This window comes from Stegastes partitus, unplaced genomic scaffold (assembly GCF_000690725.1).
Source record: "Stegastes partitus isolate 25-593 unplaced genomic scaffold, Stegastes_partitus-1.0.2 Scaffold831, whole genome shotgun sequence".
Lineage (NCBI taxonomy): Eukaryota > Metazoa > Chordata > Actinopteri > Pomacentridae > Stegastes > Stegastes partitus.
The window spans coordinates 26,989-45,986 of NW_007578562.1; the positions used below are offsets into that span (position 1 = coordinate 26,989).

Genomic DNA, 18,998 nt, shown 5'->3' on the forward strand with positions numbered 1-18,998 from the left:
GTGAGGATTAAGGTGTATAGATAATGGATGGATGGATTCTCAAAAAAAAGGTTGCAGTCTGGAGTCCTGTACTGACCTGGTCAGTTTAAAGCTTTTTTTTCAATTCAATGCATCAAACACAAAAAATGAGGTAAAATTGTCAAACAAGATACAAAAACAACCCAAAAAACTTTTTTTGTTATTGCAAAGTTTGCTGGTTGCTCTTTTTTTTTTTTTTGATAGCTTTAGTGTGAAGTGTTCCAACACTTTGGATGACTTTGTTTGTGAAGTTTTCTCTCCTAATTTATCTCTTTTCTCCCTTTTCTTTAAACTTTCTCCAGCCGCCTCACTGAATGCATTGACTGCGCTGTGGAACACATGACATAAAACAAGGCCAACTGTTGGCTGTTGGCTGTTTCTCCTGCTGTGCTGGTAGATTACAGCCACCGGTGGCTCATTACTGCCACACTTTGGGAGCTGCGATTACAGATTGGTTTAAGATTTGAAAAAAAGTGGGCCGCTTATGGTAAAAAAACTAATCAATGACTAAATTAGTTAACAACTATTTTAATAATCGCTGAGTTGTTTCAGCCCTATGTGGTTATGTCAGTCGAACCTATTCAGGCCCGTATTCTTCTCATATTGTAGAGACTACAGGTGGTAGCTAATGTGAGCTTTCTTTCTTTTATTGTTCCGATTTGACTGTCAAAACATCATAGCAACAAGTCTTCCTGCATCCTCTCATTGTATGAACTGAATCACAAACCTCATAGAGGTCTCACCAAAGGCTAAAGTTAGCGACCGAGCTGCTCTTATGGCCATTGAAACTGAAGTGATATAACAAACTATCTTTAGACTCCCACACAGATATCATAGAACTCAAATTACCAGAGCTGAGAGTGTGAGTAGGACATTTACTTCTATCTGTAATTACAGTTTGCAAGCGGTTTTCAGCTCGACTTCAAATGAAATCCACGGCATCAATTTAGTATCGATGAGAAATATCATGTGTACTGTCCGCCACTTGCTTCTCTCGCTCTCATTAACCTTCCTCGTGCGACCTCAGCTGTCACAACATATCACCAGACTATATATAGTCGCTTTCTCATTAGACATAACGCTGCATCATTTCATTCTGCCAGCACAATGTACACGCTCAGATATGATCAGCGTCACGACTTTTACTGTGATGGCTGTAGTCCGTACACACACTTAAACACCCACACACACACACACACACTTACACACCCACGCCCAAGCCCACATCTGACAACAGAGAAGAAGCTTTTTAGAGCCACATTGATTGACATAATGCATCTGGCACTTTGGCTCCCTTCGAGAATAAAATCAGCCGGCTTTAAAGCATCACTGGAATCATTACAAAACATGTTTTCACTCGACGTGGCGGTATGACTTGACTCGTATTTGGCAATATTTTGTGCAAATCCGCTTTAACGTCTGCTGTTGGAAACGCGGTGTAATGTTGAAGGCATGTAGAGTTTAAAAGGAGCGCTGCGCAGCTTGATTAATAATGTATGTGGAGAAATTATGCAGCTTGTCTGTGCAGTTCGTCATCTAAAATACAACTGTTGTTCATGGTAGTCCCATTTTGTGGCTGTTTGCACACAGATGCACCCTTTTTTTTTTCAACCGGAAACACAAACCAAATGTACAATTTCCCAGTATTACATTCTACTACTGCACTAAAGCAAAACACATCAGATGCCTGCAGGATGAAGACAAATACATGCACATCCCTCAGTTCTGCGGTTTGAATGTCGGACAGTGAAATCCCTTTAGGCTGCTAAATAATTGGCTGTTTGGCATTTGTGTTTCTTATTCCTCCTGCTGGAGCGTATTCCATCGCGCAGTAAATGGTCTCGTTACGTAACCTGACATCGCAATTTAATCAGTGGATGTGTATCTTTCTTTTTTTAATCGCTGTCCTTTGGTCGGTGACGTTCGATGAACAATGGAAGATGACCACTTATGCCGAGTGACATTCCTGACTCCAGATATAGTAAATCTGTCCGTGGATAGAAAATGCAAGACTCGAAATGTTAACCCTCTGAACCCCTCAGCTGTTTATTTGCTCCTGTCACATTTTCTTTTACTCACTGTGTGCTGGCTTTTTTTCACTGCAGTATGCACCTCTACGGAAACAGCACAACCATGACGAGAAACAAAAATAACTCGAAATATCTTTTGTGCAGCGTGACCAAGCTATAAATCCATAAATCATAAAAAAGAAGAATATGAAAGTGTAATTTCTTTATTTATTTAACAAAACAATTGGGGGGGGAAAAAACATGTACAATACGTTTTTCAAGTGCCAACAGCTGTTTCCAATCCTGGAAAAAGTTGTGACTCCATATAGAATAGAGATTTTAACACAAATGTGTAGTTCAAGGACCGTTGAAAATCTGGAAATCTTACAAATATAAGTGTTTTTACTGTTTTTGACTCAAGTAAATGGTGTCATTTTGGCAAGTTTTTTTTGCTTTTTAAAAAAAAACCCAAAAAAACGATAACATACACTTTTAACTGGCAGGTGGATTTTGGGATTCAGAGGGTCGCAACTGTTTGATAAAGATCCTGATTTAATCCATAAAGTATGTGTTGTCAAATAAAATAATGACATTTTGTACATAATTCTAGGTGCTTATCAGTGTTAAGGCCAATGTTCTGAGAGAAAAACCTCTTAAGAACGTATGAAATACTTGCATTCCTGTTTGCTTTCAGTAGAAAACGGCATTTTGACTTTTGATGACATCGTTCAGGTTACATCCCTAACCCAAGCTTTTCTCTTGTGATTGTTCCAGATATACAGAAAACACAGAACTCACTTCAGCGTGGAGACCAATAATGCGAGAGAACTGGTGGCAACGGCAGCAGGGAACATAGAGAAACTGCTAAATAATCGTTCCCAAGCCCTGAAGGTGAGTGTAATCTGACAACCTTGTGGCAACCTTTTGCTGCTTTAAGGTAATCAGTTTAGTGTGGGATGAAGGCTGCTGATTGCCTCTTTTGTCACGGGGATGTAACAGCCCAGTCCAACAAAAAAAGTGTAATAACTGCTTTTGTCCACGTTATTTTTTTACAGAAAAGAAAAAAATTGTAAGATGTTTGCATTTTCTAGGAGCTGTTGTTGTGACGGGACTTGTCATCTTAGCAGTTGCATCATACCAAACTATGATCCTTTCCTAAATCTAGCAAAGTAGTTTTGGTGCCTAAACTCAACCAAATATCTTTGTAGTATAAACAAAAGCAAACAGTGACTGAAAACAGAAGTAAACAACTATTGTAACCAAACTTTTTTTCTGTTTCTGAACATAACCAAGTAGTTTTGGTGCATAAATGTAAATACAAAAGTAGTTTAAAAGGGTAATCAGAGCGAAACCCCAAATGAAATTGACCAAAAAAGAAGTTAAGTGTGTAAAAACGCCACAAAAGAATGATCCCACACAAGACTCAAGCCCTCTCCTGGGTGACAGTTCAGCATTTTATGCCACCTCCAGTCCGCCTTATGTGAGCTTTGTTGCACTTTTTATGTGTGAAGTAAAATTAACTCACGAGTCACATGCTGTGGATACCATGAAAAGAAAAAAAAACATCTCACAATTCCAGTCTTTACTGTGAAACTAATGCACATTTTAGTGCAAAACTGTGTTTGTTCTGTTGCTTACTTGTAGTCATTGCGACCCTTTTGAGTTGCTGATTTTGTCGTTTGAGATAGGAAGACAAAATGCAAATTGTTTGCGAGCTCTCTCCCAGCACAGTGGCCGGAGCTCAGGGAAACACTGCAACAATCTGCTTCTCTTCATTTTACGTCAGAACAGACGCTGGAACACAGCCACTGCTTCAGGCCTTGCACTGATCCAATGTAACCAGACATCATCCAGCTAGATTACTCAGTTTAAAATTACCTGTTTGGGCTGCTACGACCAAAAAAACACATTTTTTCAAAGCATCACAGTGTGTATCACATTTTGCTGTTTTGACACAAATGACCCTGTTTAGCTTTAACGTTAAGGAAACCTTTGTCTCTGCGACAGCTGAGGCCTAATCTGCCCTCTTATCTAACCCATACCGACTGCTTTCAGGGATCATTTGTCTGAACCCAACAGAAGGAAAATGCTACGATGAGCAGCACACAAAGCCAGTGCTTCCATGTTGTGGTAAAATGTTCCTGACCTCATGTAGATGAACTCTGCCTTGTTGAACGGCTGACCGGACAATTCGAAGACCTTGGAAGAGCTGTGAGGTTATGTCAGATTAGGTTTCTTTCTTTTTTTTTTATTGGTGCAAACCACACAGAACACCTGTAGTTAAATCTTCTTATGTTGTACAATCTTTTGACAACATGTGTTAGCCAGTGTGGATCAGTCAGGTTGATCAACACTTTGATCCGGACTGAAATCACTCAACATCTGAAGGGTTTTTCAGGCTCAGAAGGGCCCTGAGGGACAGTCGGAAACAGGTTGAAGACTTTGAATCTTATTTTTTGTTGTCGATTCTTAACATTTTGATCATTTTTCTTGGGGGATGCCAAAAATCCTCTGTGTAGAAAAACCCTGCAACTATTTGTTAGAATGCCAGACGTGTTTTTCTAGACATTCATGTTCCCTAGAGGATGAACTCTTGGAATTTTTCCTGTTTTATTTAGTGCTGCCTGCTAGTCAGGTTTTTGGCTTTTTCACCAGAGAAGTACGTCAACATATATTAGATGGATGAGTAAGTTTTCTTCAGATTTTCATGGCTCCCTGAAGATTTATCTTTCTTATTTAAAGGAATCCCTGACTAGTCCTCCAACACAATCATGAGCTTTACAGTTGTGGTTTTGATTGAAATACTTAAACAACTGTTTGATGTTGAGCAAGGAAATGAAGTTCACACATTTGTGTCCCGCGCGAGAAGAACTGTGTTGATCCATTACATTTTCGTCGATTGTCACTATTGGATCAAACAAATAGTTTGTCCATTCCTCCGGTTTATTAGCAAATGCCTACAAAACTATCGACACTCCCACTAGCCTCAGCCATACTTGTGTTTATTACATAGTAATGGCATGCTAACTTGCTAAAGTGTTACTTTTCTATATCAAACACACTTCAAGCACATTATATTATTACAAAAAATTCAGTGTACAAGCTTGACAGTTGAATAGCTCTACAATGCATTGTGGGGGAAAAAAAGGCATTTCTGCATTCAAGCTCTTCCTTGACGTTTTGTAGAGGGTCATGAACATTGTTAGGAAACTGTCTGAAATGTAATGTGGCAAAGGTAGGGAGTACCGAGGGTCCAAAAGCTCTAAAAGAAGACCTGTATTTTCTTCCTACACATCAGAGAATTAATTTTACATTAGCTCTAGTACCTGGTTACTGACTTACTATTCAATACTGTAGCGACCCAAGCAGGCAGTCTCTTGGACTTTGGGCAGTTCTGTCTTGGTGAGAGGAGAGCATTGTGGGAGTTGAACGAATATCAGATACCACGACAGAAACTTCTGTTACGCTTAATGTCCTCAGACAAGAACTGGTGTTTTTTTTTATTTTTATTTTTTTTATGCAAAGCGTTCCTCCACAACTTGTACTCTCTTTTTCTGGCATCTGTGTGTCAGTGTATTCAAACAGGGCTGCAAGGTGGCTTGGTGGTCAGCACTGTTGCCTTGTAGCAAGAAGGTCGGCGGTTCATGTCCCGGGATCTTTCCTCGTGGAGTTTGCATGTTCTCCCCGTGCAGTGTGGGTTCTCTCCGGGTTCTCCAGCTTCTTCCCCCAAGGTCCAAAAACATGTTGAGGTTAATTGGTGATTCTAAATTGTCCATAGGTGTAAATGTGAGTGTGCTTGGTTGTCTGTCTCTAAGTGTGGCCCTGTGATAGACTGGTGACCTGTCCAGGGTGTCTCCTGCCTTCGCCCTAAGTCAGCTGGGATAGACTCCAGCCCCCCACGACCCTAGTGAGGATTAAGCGGTGTATAGATAATGGATGGATGGATGTATTCAAACAAAGGATTGGACTTATATTGAAGTTGATCTTAATTCGTGACATTGGCTTGTGATAGTCTCTTAAACATCAGCACGCCAGCATTGTTGTTGTGAAAAGCCTTGCAGAGACTCTTTATTCACGTTTTGCCCGTAGTTAGAAAGCTACAGCGAGCTAAATTGATCCACACAATCTTTCCCCGCTCTTTGGTTTAACAGTATCAGGGCAACTGAATTAGGATCTCGGGACGCTCCCAGTCTCGATCAATTTGACTCAGAGAGCCGGAAATATCCAATTAAAGCCTGACAGCCTGTTGCCATAGTTACGCTCTCATTGATTAGCCCATCAATCCAGCCAAGCATTTTGTTTTTCTTACATCCCAATAATTGCCAAGAGACTAGGGACAATTAGTTGTTGGTGTAGTTGTGTCACACCTTGGGAGAGAAACACGACTGCTCGGCGGATTGATGGCGGCAGAATAGAGATGTTAAACTGCAGGCTCTTTTCTTACATTCTATCAACACCTTCTGCTGTGTATTTTACCTGTGCAAGATAATGGCTGTTGTTTAGTTCTTTGCTGGAAGTGTGAAATCAGTGAAGGAGGGATGATTTTTTTATTTAATTTTTTTTTAATTGTATTTTTTTGCCAGCACCATATGCTGAAGCTTTGTCTCTTTTCAGAAAGTACACACTTGTCACTGGATAAGGATTGACCGTTAGATGGCCTGTGGTGGCACGGTAGTTACTGTAAATGGCGTCCTGTATAATGAAGTCGAATCGAGCCAGCTTTATGGCAGTCAATTTATGTAAGCGACCATAAACAGTCACAGGGTCCACTTAGCTGAATCATGAATTGAAATGGACGTAGAGAACGGACGACCGCAGCATCTGTAATGTTTCTGACCTGACCTACACTAATCTAATAGTTCCCCACGAGGTAAAGGATGCCCCGTCTTTGACTCTCCACCCTCGTCGTCCTTCTCTTTTCTTTCATCTTTGGCTCATCTCTCTTTGTGCCTTGCTTCGAGAAGTGCTGATTGCACATCATGAAGTGATCATGTAAGGGAGCATGGCTGTCTGTCTAAGAGAAAGAAAGAAATTGAATTGCCTCGTGTGAGAGAGAGAGACAGATGATGAAGAGAGGCAGAGTGGTAGGAAGTCCATGAGTGCACTATGCGCCGCACCTCCCATGAGGCAGCGTACAAAAGACTAGAAAACCTATTGCAGACCAGCCATCCATTAGGATCTTGGCCTCTTAATACACAATCCAGCAGGCAGCACTTTTCCCTTGTTCACACGGCGCTGCTTGAACCTTTGAAGCCATTATACTAGCTCAAAGCCTTATTAGAAACTACACACACAGGAATAAATGAGAAAGCATGCCCACATACAGAAAGAGTAAATTTACACCCCCAGGTCCCTCATATTAAATGAATTCTAGTTATTTTGTGTTTAGATCCTGCTAATGGCATTTTTCATAGAGTTATGTTCCCCAAACGTGACCCTCTACTTTAGATATTTTTGCTTTGAAAGGTGGTTGTATAAAGCTATGCACGTATTGTGATCTGTATTATGGAATCAAGCTGAACACTGAATTCCAAATTACATCGAAGCATAGCATTATCTCACACTGCAAATATGTCTACAATGACATATTAGCAGTGAAGTTCAGTGCATCAGCTGTGCAATCCTGAGAAAATGTATTTTAAGGCTTATCATGAGGGATATTTAAGGTTCATAATTTAACCCAAGGCAGCGGTTCTCAACTTGGGGGTTGAGGTACTCAAATGCACCTCAAACAAGAACGAAAGGAAGTCGTTGGCCGGAGGCTGGGAGGGAGGGCCTGTAGCGAATCCTGCTAACGGTTAGCGGCGTGTTGCTGCTAGCAGATGGCAGCGTTAGCAGCGAAGACGAAGGTAGAGAGACTGCATTGGTGCTTGTTGTTAAATATTTTCCCGCTACATACCGTTGAAAACAACGTAACGGCCCAATTTACAGCAAAATCTTTTCAGGCAGCAGCATAACGGGCCGTAACAGTTGTTTAACATCATTAAAGGATGCTTAAATAAATCCAACAGATGGCCGCTCTTCTTTTTACAGTGCAGGTTGTAACATAGTCAATATATATACAGTAATAACAAACACACACCACCAAAGAATGTTAAATTGTCTTTCAAATGGGCGAATACTGTAAAACAGCTACAACCGTCTATATTCTCTTCCTCCTGCAGTTGTACAATTTAAGACCTGAAATAAGCGGGACAGACGCCGCCTCGCTCCCTGACGGCATTTCTCTTTACATTAAGCCAACCTGTCTCCTCTGGCGATGCACTTGAAGTGTTTATTCACTTGTGTGCTCGTGTCCCCGGGCGCACATGTGAGCGCCAGCAATTGTCAATGATCACAGTCCCATTAGAATGATGGCTGCTGTCATTAACTTAATCAGGGCCTGTTTGGATTTGCTGTCCGTCAATCTGACATCTGCCCATCCCGTCACCTCAATTCGATCACGGCGTTTGACGACGGCGCTCCCTTGACATGCAATCTCTCCGATGTTGTGGCTACTTAGGAGAGAGATTTTTCATCAGAATTTATGCTACAGCTCATGTTTTTGGTTATTTTTTTGTTATCAGAGCAGGTCTAACTCTGCATTGTGTAGTGAAGAAGACAAGAATCACACTTCCCAAGACTGTCTTTCAGCTGTTGAATCCAAAGTGTTAACAATGGTAATGTAACTGTGAAAAAACAGCAATCAACATGTTTTTAGGACATCTTTGAAAGACTGGCGATAGAACCAGGCCTGCCTTCAGGAGGGGTCAAAGGGTACACATGACCCCACCCTAAGGCCCAGCAGGGAGCCATGCCATCCGCTGTGGTCGATCCTTAAATGGGATCCGGTATAACAAGTGGATGAGTGGTCCAGTTTGGAAATTTTTGTCCTGCTTCCCCTTATTCCTAATGAGTGGCGAGGGTTGGAACTGACAGTAAGCAACACTATTCCGCGCCAAAATATTCTGCATTCAGTGCATGCGTTGTCCTTAAAAGGATGTCAAGTGAAACTATAATTCCCAACAGGAGGAAAAAAAAAACCCCACCGCAGTGCTGAGAGAACTGCAAAACTTTTTTTTTGCCTCAGTCAAAACCCCTGAAAGTCTTGTTGTCATCTACAATGTGCTGTGGCTGATTATTTCAGTCTTTTAGTGGGAGGTATTGATATGTGTAGATGTGTGTGCATGTGTGTGGCTGAGACTGGGAGAGTTTTCCTCCCCGATCTCTTTGATACAGTAGATGAGTCAGATTCTTTAGGCAGCTGCTGTCGTAGCTTAGTTTCACTGATGATACAACTCTGGAGATTCGCTGAATCTTTACCTCCACGCAGGCTTCGCTCCACTGGTGGCCATCTGTATGCTCACGCACACACTCACCTTTCTTAACTTTTGTTAAGTTTTTCATATCCAAAAGTCATCTTTCTCCTCTTGTTCTTTATTGCTGTCACATATGGTGTTTTAGTTCTCCTGTACTGCCTTTTTCTTTCATCCCTGCCCTTCCAACAGCGTTGCTCCTGACTCCCTCTTGACTTCATTTCCCATAACGTACTTCACGCTGATTCTCAGTCAGTCTTCATTTCTGTTTTTCCCATTGTAGTCCTGCCCCATGTTTCTCTTTTCTTGCTTTCTATCATTTTTTTTAATTTCCTCTTTTTTGGGTATGTCTGTGTCTCCATTACCTTCCGTGCAGTAGTTTACTTCGTTGTTAGCGCTGGATAGAAACTTTTCACTCCAGCAGTGTTAACAGTGATAATGGAAACACATTTTATTGTACTGCAAAGTTGTAAATGGTAATCTTTTTAAGTCCCTTCACATTGTTATGCACCAACAAGATTCTCAGCTCTTGTTAAAACATGAAATTAATTGAAGAAATATGTTAATGTGAACAACAATTTTCTTTGTGGAAAGAAAGCTGTGATCAGGAGAATTGCTGGGTTGGTGGTCGACGGGCAGGAAGCAAAGATATTGTGACAGGGCAGGTACACTGTACAATCAATGGAAAGTTAGTGTGTTTGTCTGTTTGGCCTGCAGTTGGTTTCCAACATGACTATCCTTCTCAATCATAAGACAGACATAATAACTATATTTCTAGGTACACAATAATTTTAGTGGGTGATACACATTTGTGTCCAGGCCCACATTTGGGTTCAGCTAAATTGCAATATCTGCTCAAAACTGAGTGGGAAACTTGGCCTTTAGTGTGCTGGATAGTAACTCTTTCTTTGTTTTCTCCAATGCAAATTAAGGGCTGCATTTTCCACCATATGCTTTTTTGTACTTTTTCTTGTTTCAATAGAAGTTGACTGGACTTTTTGGTTCTTGAAGACTCTTCACCTCTTATCCAAGAGGCTTCTTCAGTTCTAACTAACGGATGGGAAGTCCAAAATAATCCTTACCCCCAAAACACATGGCTAATGACCCATTAAATACCCCAAACTAACATGTCTCGAGGTGTGAATGGTTTTGAAACTGTCAGGTGTTAATGGTGGAACACTCTGAATGGGGATCTCAAGACTGCATTCTAAGTACCTGATAACAGGTTTTGTTGACCCCGTCCCTGTTTACAGATGGCTGTTTCATTTTAACATAAGTGGCTCCCTTCACTCGTCTCTCAAGCAGTCCAAAATGTGGACATTGTTATCCTCAGAGGAGTGTCCCTTATCCTTCAGATGCAGGTGGACGGCTGAGTCTTGTCCTGAGGAGCTGGTTTTCCTGTGTTGAGACATATGCTTGTGTAGCGGTTGTTTAGTCTCCCCTATATGTATAAATCTGTGCACTACTTGCTGTATTGGACTGGATAAAAGGATCAGCTTTTGTTTTGGTGTTTTATGTTTGAGGTAGACCCGATTTTGTCTCAGAATGTTGCTGGTTCTAAAGTGCACCTTTATGTTGTGTTTGGAGAAAATCCTTTTAAGTTTCTCAGACACACTATCTTCATATAGAATGATGTTGCGTTTGTTTTTCTTTACTTCTCTGGGAGCTGTTTATTTCCCCAGATCTTTTTGCCACTTACTGAAGGCCCATTTGAGATAACCACAGGTTCTAAGTGCTTTCTTAATGTGTTGGTCTGTGTTTGCATGTTTCTGGTAAACTTCATTGTTGAGGTTTATAGCCTTCTCAATGTGTATAATCAATAAAAGGCAGTTTATTTTCCCCGATTTGCTCCCATGCAAAGTTGATACTGCTGTCAAGCCAGCTGACGTGTTCTCTGAAGACTTTGATTTTGACCCAGGTGTTGTCCACATATCGGAACCAGGGGGAGTTGTTTGCTTTAAAGAATCAGTGCTCTGATTTCCATGTTCTCCATGCAGAGATTGGCCATGATGGGGAGCACGGCAGCTTTTCTCTTTTCTGTGTTGTTTAATAGATGTAGTACACAAGGCTCTTCTTTGTCCAGCAGGTTGTCCTTGCGATACGTTGCTATTTTCAGTATGGCCTGCCAAGAGTTCTTCTTGTTTGCCGCTAGCTATTTGATGCACTGCTGCCACCTTGAGTTCTGTAGTGTGGAGAGTGTTGGAGTGCAATTTCTGCTAGAACCCCTCACACCGTTTGGGTCCACATACCCGTGCAATCAACATATAAAAGACCCATAATGTTCGGAGACAATCAGTGTCTCTGATTGCGTATAAATCTGCTAAGAAACCTTTGACAAAATGCTCATTATAACCCCAGGACCCACTTGACAAACATCATGTTTGGGATGTCAAACAACCCCTGACGTATCAGATCGCAGGTTCATACCAGTGATGGCGTCTGCGTGCTGGATCTGAGGTGCTTCCCTGTCTGATTTTTGTTGTTATGTCACCACTGGTTATGAAATGGTAGTATGATAGTGTAGAAATGTTCTTGCTTTTTGACTGGCATCAAAAGACACAAATATCATTGAATTATAAAATAATGTTTTTGCTGTCTTATGCCATTGTTGCTGTGCTGCCAGTACATCAACATGTCAGGCCGTCAATAACAAGTCATAATATTATGAATCATCAGAAAGGCATCACTAAAAACAAAGAAGAGTCTGAGGGTGCATCAGCAATGGTTTCTAAAGTTTTTTGTTTTGTTTTTTTCCCCCCCAGGATTTTGTTTACTTATTAATTAAAATACTGACTCAGGACTTGTTTCCCTCCATTGTTTCCCTCCTCTTCCACAGTTTCTGTCTGTTTGAGTGTCTCTGAGTCAGAGCCTCCTCCGCTGTACAAGCTCTAATTTCCTCCATCGTGACATCCATCCAGCACAACTGTGAGCTGCAGTATAGATGTGGCTTGTTGATTAATTGTGAATGAACTCGCACATCGCACACTGTCAAGTCCACACACACACACACACCTTCAGTCATTTGTTCTATACATTGACCCGAGCTTCTTTTTTTAACCAGGCCTTGACAGCGGATAGCCTCTCTCTGATATTCAGGCCACCTCTGACTTCTCTGACTCTGTTCTCATCAATTATTGAATCTTTCCTCTTAACCAATACTCTTTGATGGAGCCTGTGGTTAACTTCCCCCAGTGGAATAGGTCATTTTTCTTTCCCGCAGTGACACGGCTAGAGATCTCCAGTTATGTTCATTTATCATGAAAAAGAGGAATAGTCTGCTGTGGTTACAACAAAGAATTCCGCCGTTGCTGATGCTGACAATATGAGGAGAATTTCACAAAGCTCGGAGAAGATGTTCACCTAACCAAGTTGTTTTAAATCATATAAATGGGGAACTACACTTGTTTCCACTGCAAACAACAAAACTGTTCATTGAATAGTGTGACTAATTTATATTTCTTTCAAAGAATTTAACCTAAAACACAGAAGACTTCCATAAACACTTTGTTATAAATTGGGATCTAATTAAAATGTCAAACTACATTAATTTTCTTATTTGAAGACATGTTTGCAGTGTATGCAGTTCGCCAACTGAGTCTCAGTGAGAATTATGGCATGAATCAGAAATCATTGTGGAATAATCTCACATAAAGTTTTTGAAATAAAAGCAATCAGATCTTTTTTTATTTTTTTAATGTAGTGCAGATATTTTTGTGATTTTTTGAACACTGAACTCACAGCTTCTAATTTACATTTTACCCCTAACGTTAATACAAACAGTTTTTTGTTGTAGCTTTAATTAGACCCCCAGCTCCAGATCGGGTCCACTGGTGTCCCTAACTTGTTTGTTTATATAATTTAGGTGCATCCAAAGGTTTTTATTGAGAATAGTACATTTTTAGTGTTGTCATTTTCGATGCACATTAGTAATCTCCTAAAACATCATGTAAATGATTGTAAACAGAAATAAAGGTTTGAACATTTAAACCATACTGTTTCATAGAGATTACCTAAAGGCAGAACTTATTGCCTATATCATAAGAAGTGTTCATTTCTGACTCTTTACTGCTCGGTTTTACCGCTTCCTGGCAGTGGAGCGCTGTAGGGACGGCCGCTGCTCTGCTAGCCCTGCTCTTGTCACTTCACAGGATGGTTCCCAGCCTTGCTTTGGCCACACGCCAGCTTGTTTTCTAAGGCTATATTTATTACAATTGTCCCCTAAACAAATTACATGCATTCATAGATGCTCCTATGCAGCCAGAGAAGCCTCTAGTCCTCACCATTTTACTGCAGCGACTCAGACGGGTCTGTGACCAAAAGTTGCTTACAATTAGTTAAAACCAAGCTGAAGTTATGTTATCTCCTGGGGTCGACTGCCCAGAGATACATAGACAGACCTAGGAAGTCAGTGGAGGGGGTTGGGCACTAGTTGGAAGGTTGACGGTTGGAAGTGTCTTTGGGCCAAACACTGAATCTGAACTATATTATCATTTCCTGGACACCAATTAACCTCAACATGTTTTTGGACCTTGTGGGAGGAAGCCGGAGAACCCGGAGAGAACCCACGCTGCATTGGGAGAACATGCAAACTCCACGCAGAAAGATCCCGGGTGTCCTTATCGGGGCGCGAACTAGCGACCTTCTTGCTGCGAGGTAAAGGTGCTAACCACCAAGCCACCTTGCAGCCCAACCTTTAACCAGTGTTTCTGTAAAAATAAGTTTGTTTCATGCTAAAAATCTTTTGATTTAGTTTGACCCGATGTGAGACAATAGAGCACCACTACAGTCCTGGATCAACGTTACCCAGTAGCCAGTGTTATTTTAATCTTCATAGTTTGTTGAGTTATTTACCCAAACTGCGTCAATACATCTGACCCGTATCGTTCAATACAACCTGATGTTTTTTGTTTGCTACTATATCTTCATTACTGGTTTTGATGTAGTGAATTCACTGAATGTCACTACTAACAAAAGCTTCACTCACTTTACATCTGAAATCTGTTCCAGCTGAGCTGACACGACTGCAAAAGCACTGACACATCCTTTGTATGTCCTTTGAAATGTAAAATCCTGACAGTCTCCACTTTTGACATTATGAAAGCCACAAAGTATTACACTAGCTGCCAAAACCAGTTTTCGCTGATGGATGGTCTCAAGATGGCCTAAAACTGAGGCGAGGGGCTGACTTGTTGGGACGAGGGGAAGGTTATTCTGTGTGATTGCCCTCGAGGAACTCCTTGCGATGCTTTGTATCCACCTTGAGGGATGCTTGTTGACAAAAGCACCTGCTTGGAGGGGGAGATGGCCGCCTGCCAAGACCTCCCCCAGACAGACCGCCCACGCAGAAGATGTCAAGAAGAGGAAAGGAGAATGAAAGAAAGAACAGGGAATAAGAGAGAGGGAGGTTTCTCGACACATTTCTCCTGAGTTGAATAAAAGAAAGAGAAAAAAAAAAAACAGAATAAATAAAAAAAAGTGGCCATCCAAGAGAGAAAGAAAGAGCATAAGGGGAAGAGACGATGCAGGACTACAGAACAGACAGCTGAGGACTGTGCTATTTGAATATTGATTGGTGAGGGTTATTTCAGGCCTAGGACTGCATTAGCACTTTGGCAGCAGATTCAAAAGGCTTTGGCCGCTCACCAGCGTCTGAGCCACAATTGGTGGCCATTTTGGAGACAAAAACAACAGTTGGTTTCCACCCTTGGCCACTTGCATTGGTTTAAATCACTGTCAGTGTGGTTCTCCGTCGATAGGAAACCAAATTTCCTTAATTGTGAGTGGGCTGTTGGCATTGGAAAAAGAGAAGCAGGTTTGAGTTGAGTCCTAATTGCCGAGGAGAAAGATGGCCCGCGCTACAGTGGGAAGATAATGAACAAAATGTTTCTGGTCTCCTGTGTTGCCATCGCATGGGAGCGTTTGCTCACCACATTGCATGGATGCAGCAGGTAACCATGACACCCTGGTTGCTAGGCAATGTGGGCATCATAAACAGATTCCTCACTCTGAAAATGAATCACCACTGATTCTCTTTCCTTCTTCTCTCCGTTGCCTTCTTTCGCATTCGACGGTGGGCAAACAAAATGAGAAAAAGTTTCACTCAAGCACCCTCATCTACCCTCATCCACCGTATGCATGCATTAAACACAAAATTGCCCATCCAGCGGCATTCACGTTCGTTAAATTGCCGAAGAAGGACGAGAGCGAGAGTGTGAGCGCTTGAATAGAGCTGTTTTAAGTGTTGTGTTATGTAGTGGTGCATAATTACAGAGGAGTCACTGATCTCTAGTGTCTGCAAGTGCGTTATTAAACCGCCACTGGATGACATGCTGTGAGTCATTAGACACTGCTGTTAGAGTCCTAATCACAGGGTAGACACACACACACACACACACACACGCACACACATTAGGCTCTTCATTCACACATTTTTTATTAAGTTGCACAAAAAAGCAAAAACAGTTTCCCTTGTACAGTTTTCAGCGAGTGTATTTCCACTTGTACTCAAATATTGCACCCTCGAATGATTAATATTCTATTTCCCACGAAAGCCCACTTTACACAATGATGTGTCTTCCGGGAGCGTGTCTCGCTGCTGAGATTTATCGCCTCAAAATTGCTGAATAAACAACATAAATTTTCCTACATGTCACATGCCAAAGGGTTATTATTGGCAGGTAATTTATGCTAATGGCACCCGAGGCTTGAGTGGGCCTTTCAGAGTAACTAGCCTGTTGCCGTAGCATCTTAGCGAGTATGATTAATACCGTGACACGTTAAAATATTGCCTCCTTTAGTCGTGGTCAGATTGCAAAGCGAAGGCAGAGTTTTAGAAGATGCTCTTACTCTGGTGGCTCAGACAAATATAGAGAACATGCTAACTGCCAGATTTGTTTCTAAATCTATAATATCTTCGTAGATCTATTTAAGAATCTGCACAACCTTCATTCACAAGCACACGTTTAAAATAGGGGCTGAAAGATTATCTGATCTAACATTCAACATTTTTTGACAATTATAGTTATTTTTTTTCCCACCAATTCCTGATAGAGTAAATTAATTTGAAAATGCACCACTGTGCCTCTGATGCAGCCGCCTCTCTCTATCTGTGATCTTGAGCAATATCCTGCCCACACCTCTATCTGATTTGTTGCTTGTCACAATTAAATAGCCTGTCGCCACTGAAGGATAAATGTTGGAAAGTTCTCTTTTAATTAAACATATGGAAAACGTAAATAAGCTGAGGCATTTCAACAAAGCTGTGTGTCGGAGTTTTTGCAGTTCTAAATTGTGACGCCAATTTTTTCTGCAGATGTCTTTAAATATCCGTCATCTGTCTGTTTGGTTGCTTATTAGTCTCGTCAGTTGACCCTTAACATACAACAGTAATAACCATTTAGTTATTATGCCGATGACATTGTGTTGAGAATGTTTGTGTGTGTTTGTGGTAATGGTGCCTACAATTATTAGTTAGAAGTCACTTATATTAGTCAACAAATGATGATTTTCATTATCAATTGCTCTGCTCATTGTTTTCTGCATTACTCAGTTGATTTTTAGGCATTTAAAGCATCAGAAAACACTGAACAATGCCCAAAGCAAGCTCCATAGAGGCCAGTGTGATGTCTTTGAAAGTTCAGTTTTGTCTAAGCAAAATTCAAATAATGTAATTTACAATGCTGTAAATGAAGGAAAGCAACAAATGCTCTGATTTCAGAACCATCAAACATTTTTATTTTTTTGCAAACTTAATCCTCTGACCCCCCAAGTTGTTTCTGAGTCTGTTTGTGCTCCTGTCACATTTTTTTTCTGGTGCTGTGGACTCATTTTTCACTGCATTGTAAAGTCCTCCACCATGAAAGTTGTATTTTGCAATAAATAAAAACTAAATCCTGGAATCAACATGTGCAACATTTTCCAAGTTCCCACTGGTGGTTCTAACTGCTGTGGATTCTTTACTCCTTACGTTTTTAAATTGTTTTCTATGCTTGTGTCCTGTCTGGTCTGTGGAAGCACAGCCTGCAGTTCAACCCGAGATTTCTGTTTTTGAGGAATCTGGTTCAAGGAAAAGATTGATGTTTGGTGAATTTATAAAAGAGACCTGTCGAATAAAAAGATTTTGCTAAAATATCACCATTCAAAGCGCTGGTTTGGTTATGTTTGTGGACTGAACGGCACATCGCAACTGAGTAATTCAGCCACCACCAGAAAGTGGAAAAACTGAAGATTATCTCTGTTTTTACAGTTTCTGCCTCTAAGAAATGCAATTATGGCATTTGTTTTATTTTAATCTTTTAAAGCACAGCATGCTTCTCCACCCCACCAATGGGTTTTGGGGTGCGGAAGGTGAAATTATTTGATTTAAATGACAAATTTTTAAACGTTGCAGATCTGCCAGCTTTACACTGAACCACAGAATGATTACAAGTTATCTAATACTGATTGCTAAAATGCCCCGTGATTCCCATTTGCAGCTCCTATATTTGCTGTAAGGCTCAGGACGCCGCGCGCTGAGCCAAAGTGGCAGCTTTCCTGCTCTACATTTATGCGCCAGAGGAGTCTGAAACATATTTAAAAACAGCAACCTCAGCCAACAACGTATACACAGTGAGCAGTGAGGGGGCCGCTCAGTGTAAACAGATGGTTTGTCTGCAGAACTTTTACAACACATATTGCGATTTTTTTTATTACTTCAGGAAAAAAGTTTTCTATATATAAAATAGACAGGAATTATTTTATAGTGTTGCTAGAATGCATTTGGCATGACGCAACATTGTGCCAACATGTTTCTGTGTGCGTCGCCGCAAAACATTAATATTTGATATCAATAATGTTGCAGAAAATGTTGAATCAGTGAGATTGATAGTGTGTGTGTGTGTGTGTGATTTTGGCCACTAGTGACTCATTATTCACCACTTCCTGGACTGTGTATGTGTGTGTGTGTGTGTGTGTGTGTGTCTGGCTGCTTTTGTCAGCCCAGCTGTCGCACTCGCTGTGTGTCTCCGCCGCTCCAGTTTTGTGTTTGTCGTCTCTGTTTTCCGACATGAAACTTTTCAGATGTACAGTATACAGAGAGGGAAGTGTACATTTGATGTGTCGCTCATTAGAACTCTCTCTTTCTCTCCACCAGCTGTGCTTCATGCGACTAGCAAAATGATGATTGTTGACCGTTTTCTTGTCATTCGAAGTCAAGATTTTTTTTTCCTGATGTATCCACAACAGCAGCACTAAAACTGGAGCACGAAAAGATCGGTGACAGTAAATCTTCACATTCACCCAGCTAATTGTTGTCATGATCGTCAGAAGATTGATGTAAAAGACTGAGGGCGACAGAAAATCGTGACATTATTTGTACAGTAAATCCGTAGGTGTGTGCATGTGCAGAACCGTCGCGTCAACGTTGCAGCTGGGGTACAGCTGTAATTGGGAGTTGTTTACGGCCAGCTGGCACACAGATAGCGTGGTCGGCTGGAAGAGTTTGCTGCAGGAGAGATGAGCTGTCAAACCGGTGGATCACAAAACTAGCACCGGCCTCTAACAAGTCCTGGTGAAGTTGGGGACGTATAGGTGAGGACTGTTTCCTCTCGAAAAGCCCCCGAGTTGTAGGGTTAACCTGTCAGCTCGCATGTTCTTACTACACGCTTGTTTTTCCTTCTGTGTGTTTGTGTGTGCAAAT

At 41.2% G+C, this 18,998-nt stretch overlaps 1 protein-coding gene across 1 annotated transcript in view; it reads left to right on the top strand.

The window, feature by feature from the left end:
• The window catches only part of LOC103365348 (voltage-dependent calcium channel subunit alpha-2/delta-1-like), a 122,151-nt gene that overhangs the window by 25,343 nt on the left and 77,810 nt on the right, over positions 1-18,998 (top strand). Inside the window, exon 3 of the mRNA XM_008292769.1 lies at positions 2,802-2,918. Within this exon, the coding sequence (XP_008290991.1) occupies positions 2,802-2,918 (117 nt within the window). The remainder of the gene's footprint in view (positions 1-2,801; positions 2,919-18,998) is intronic.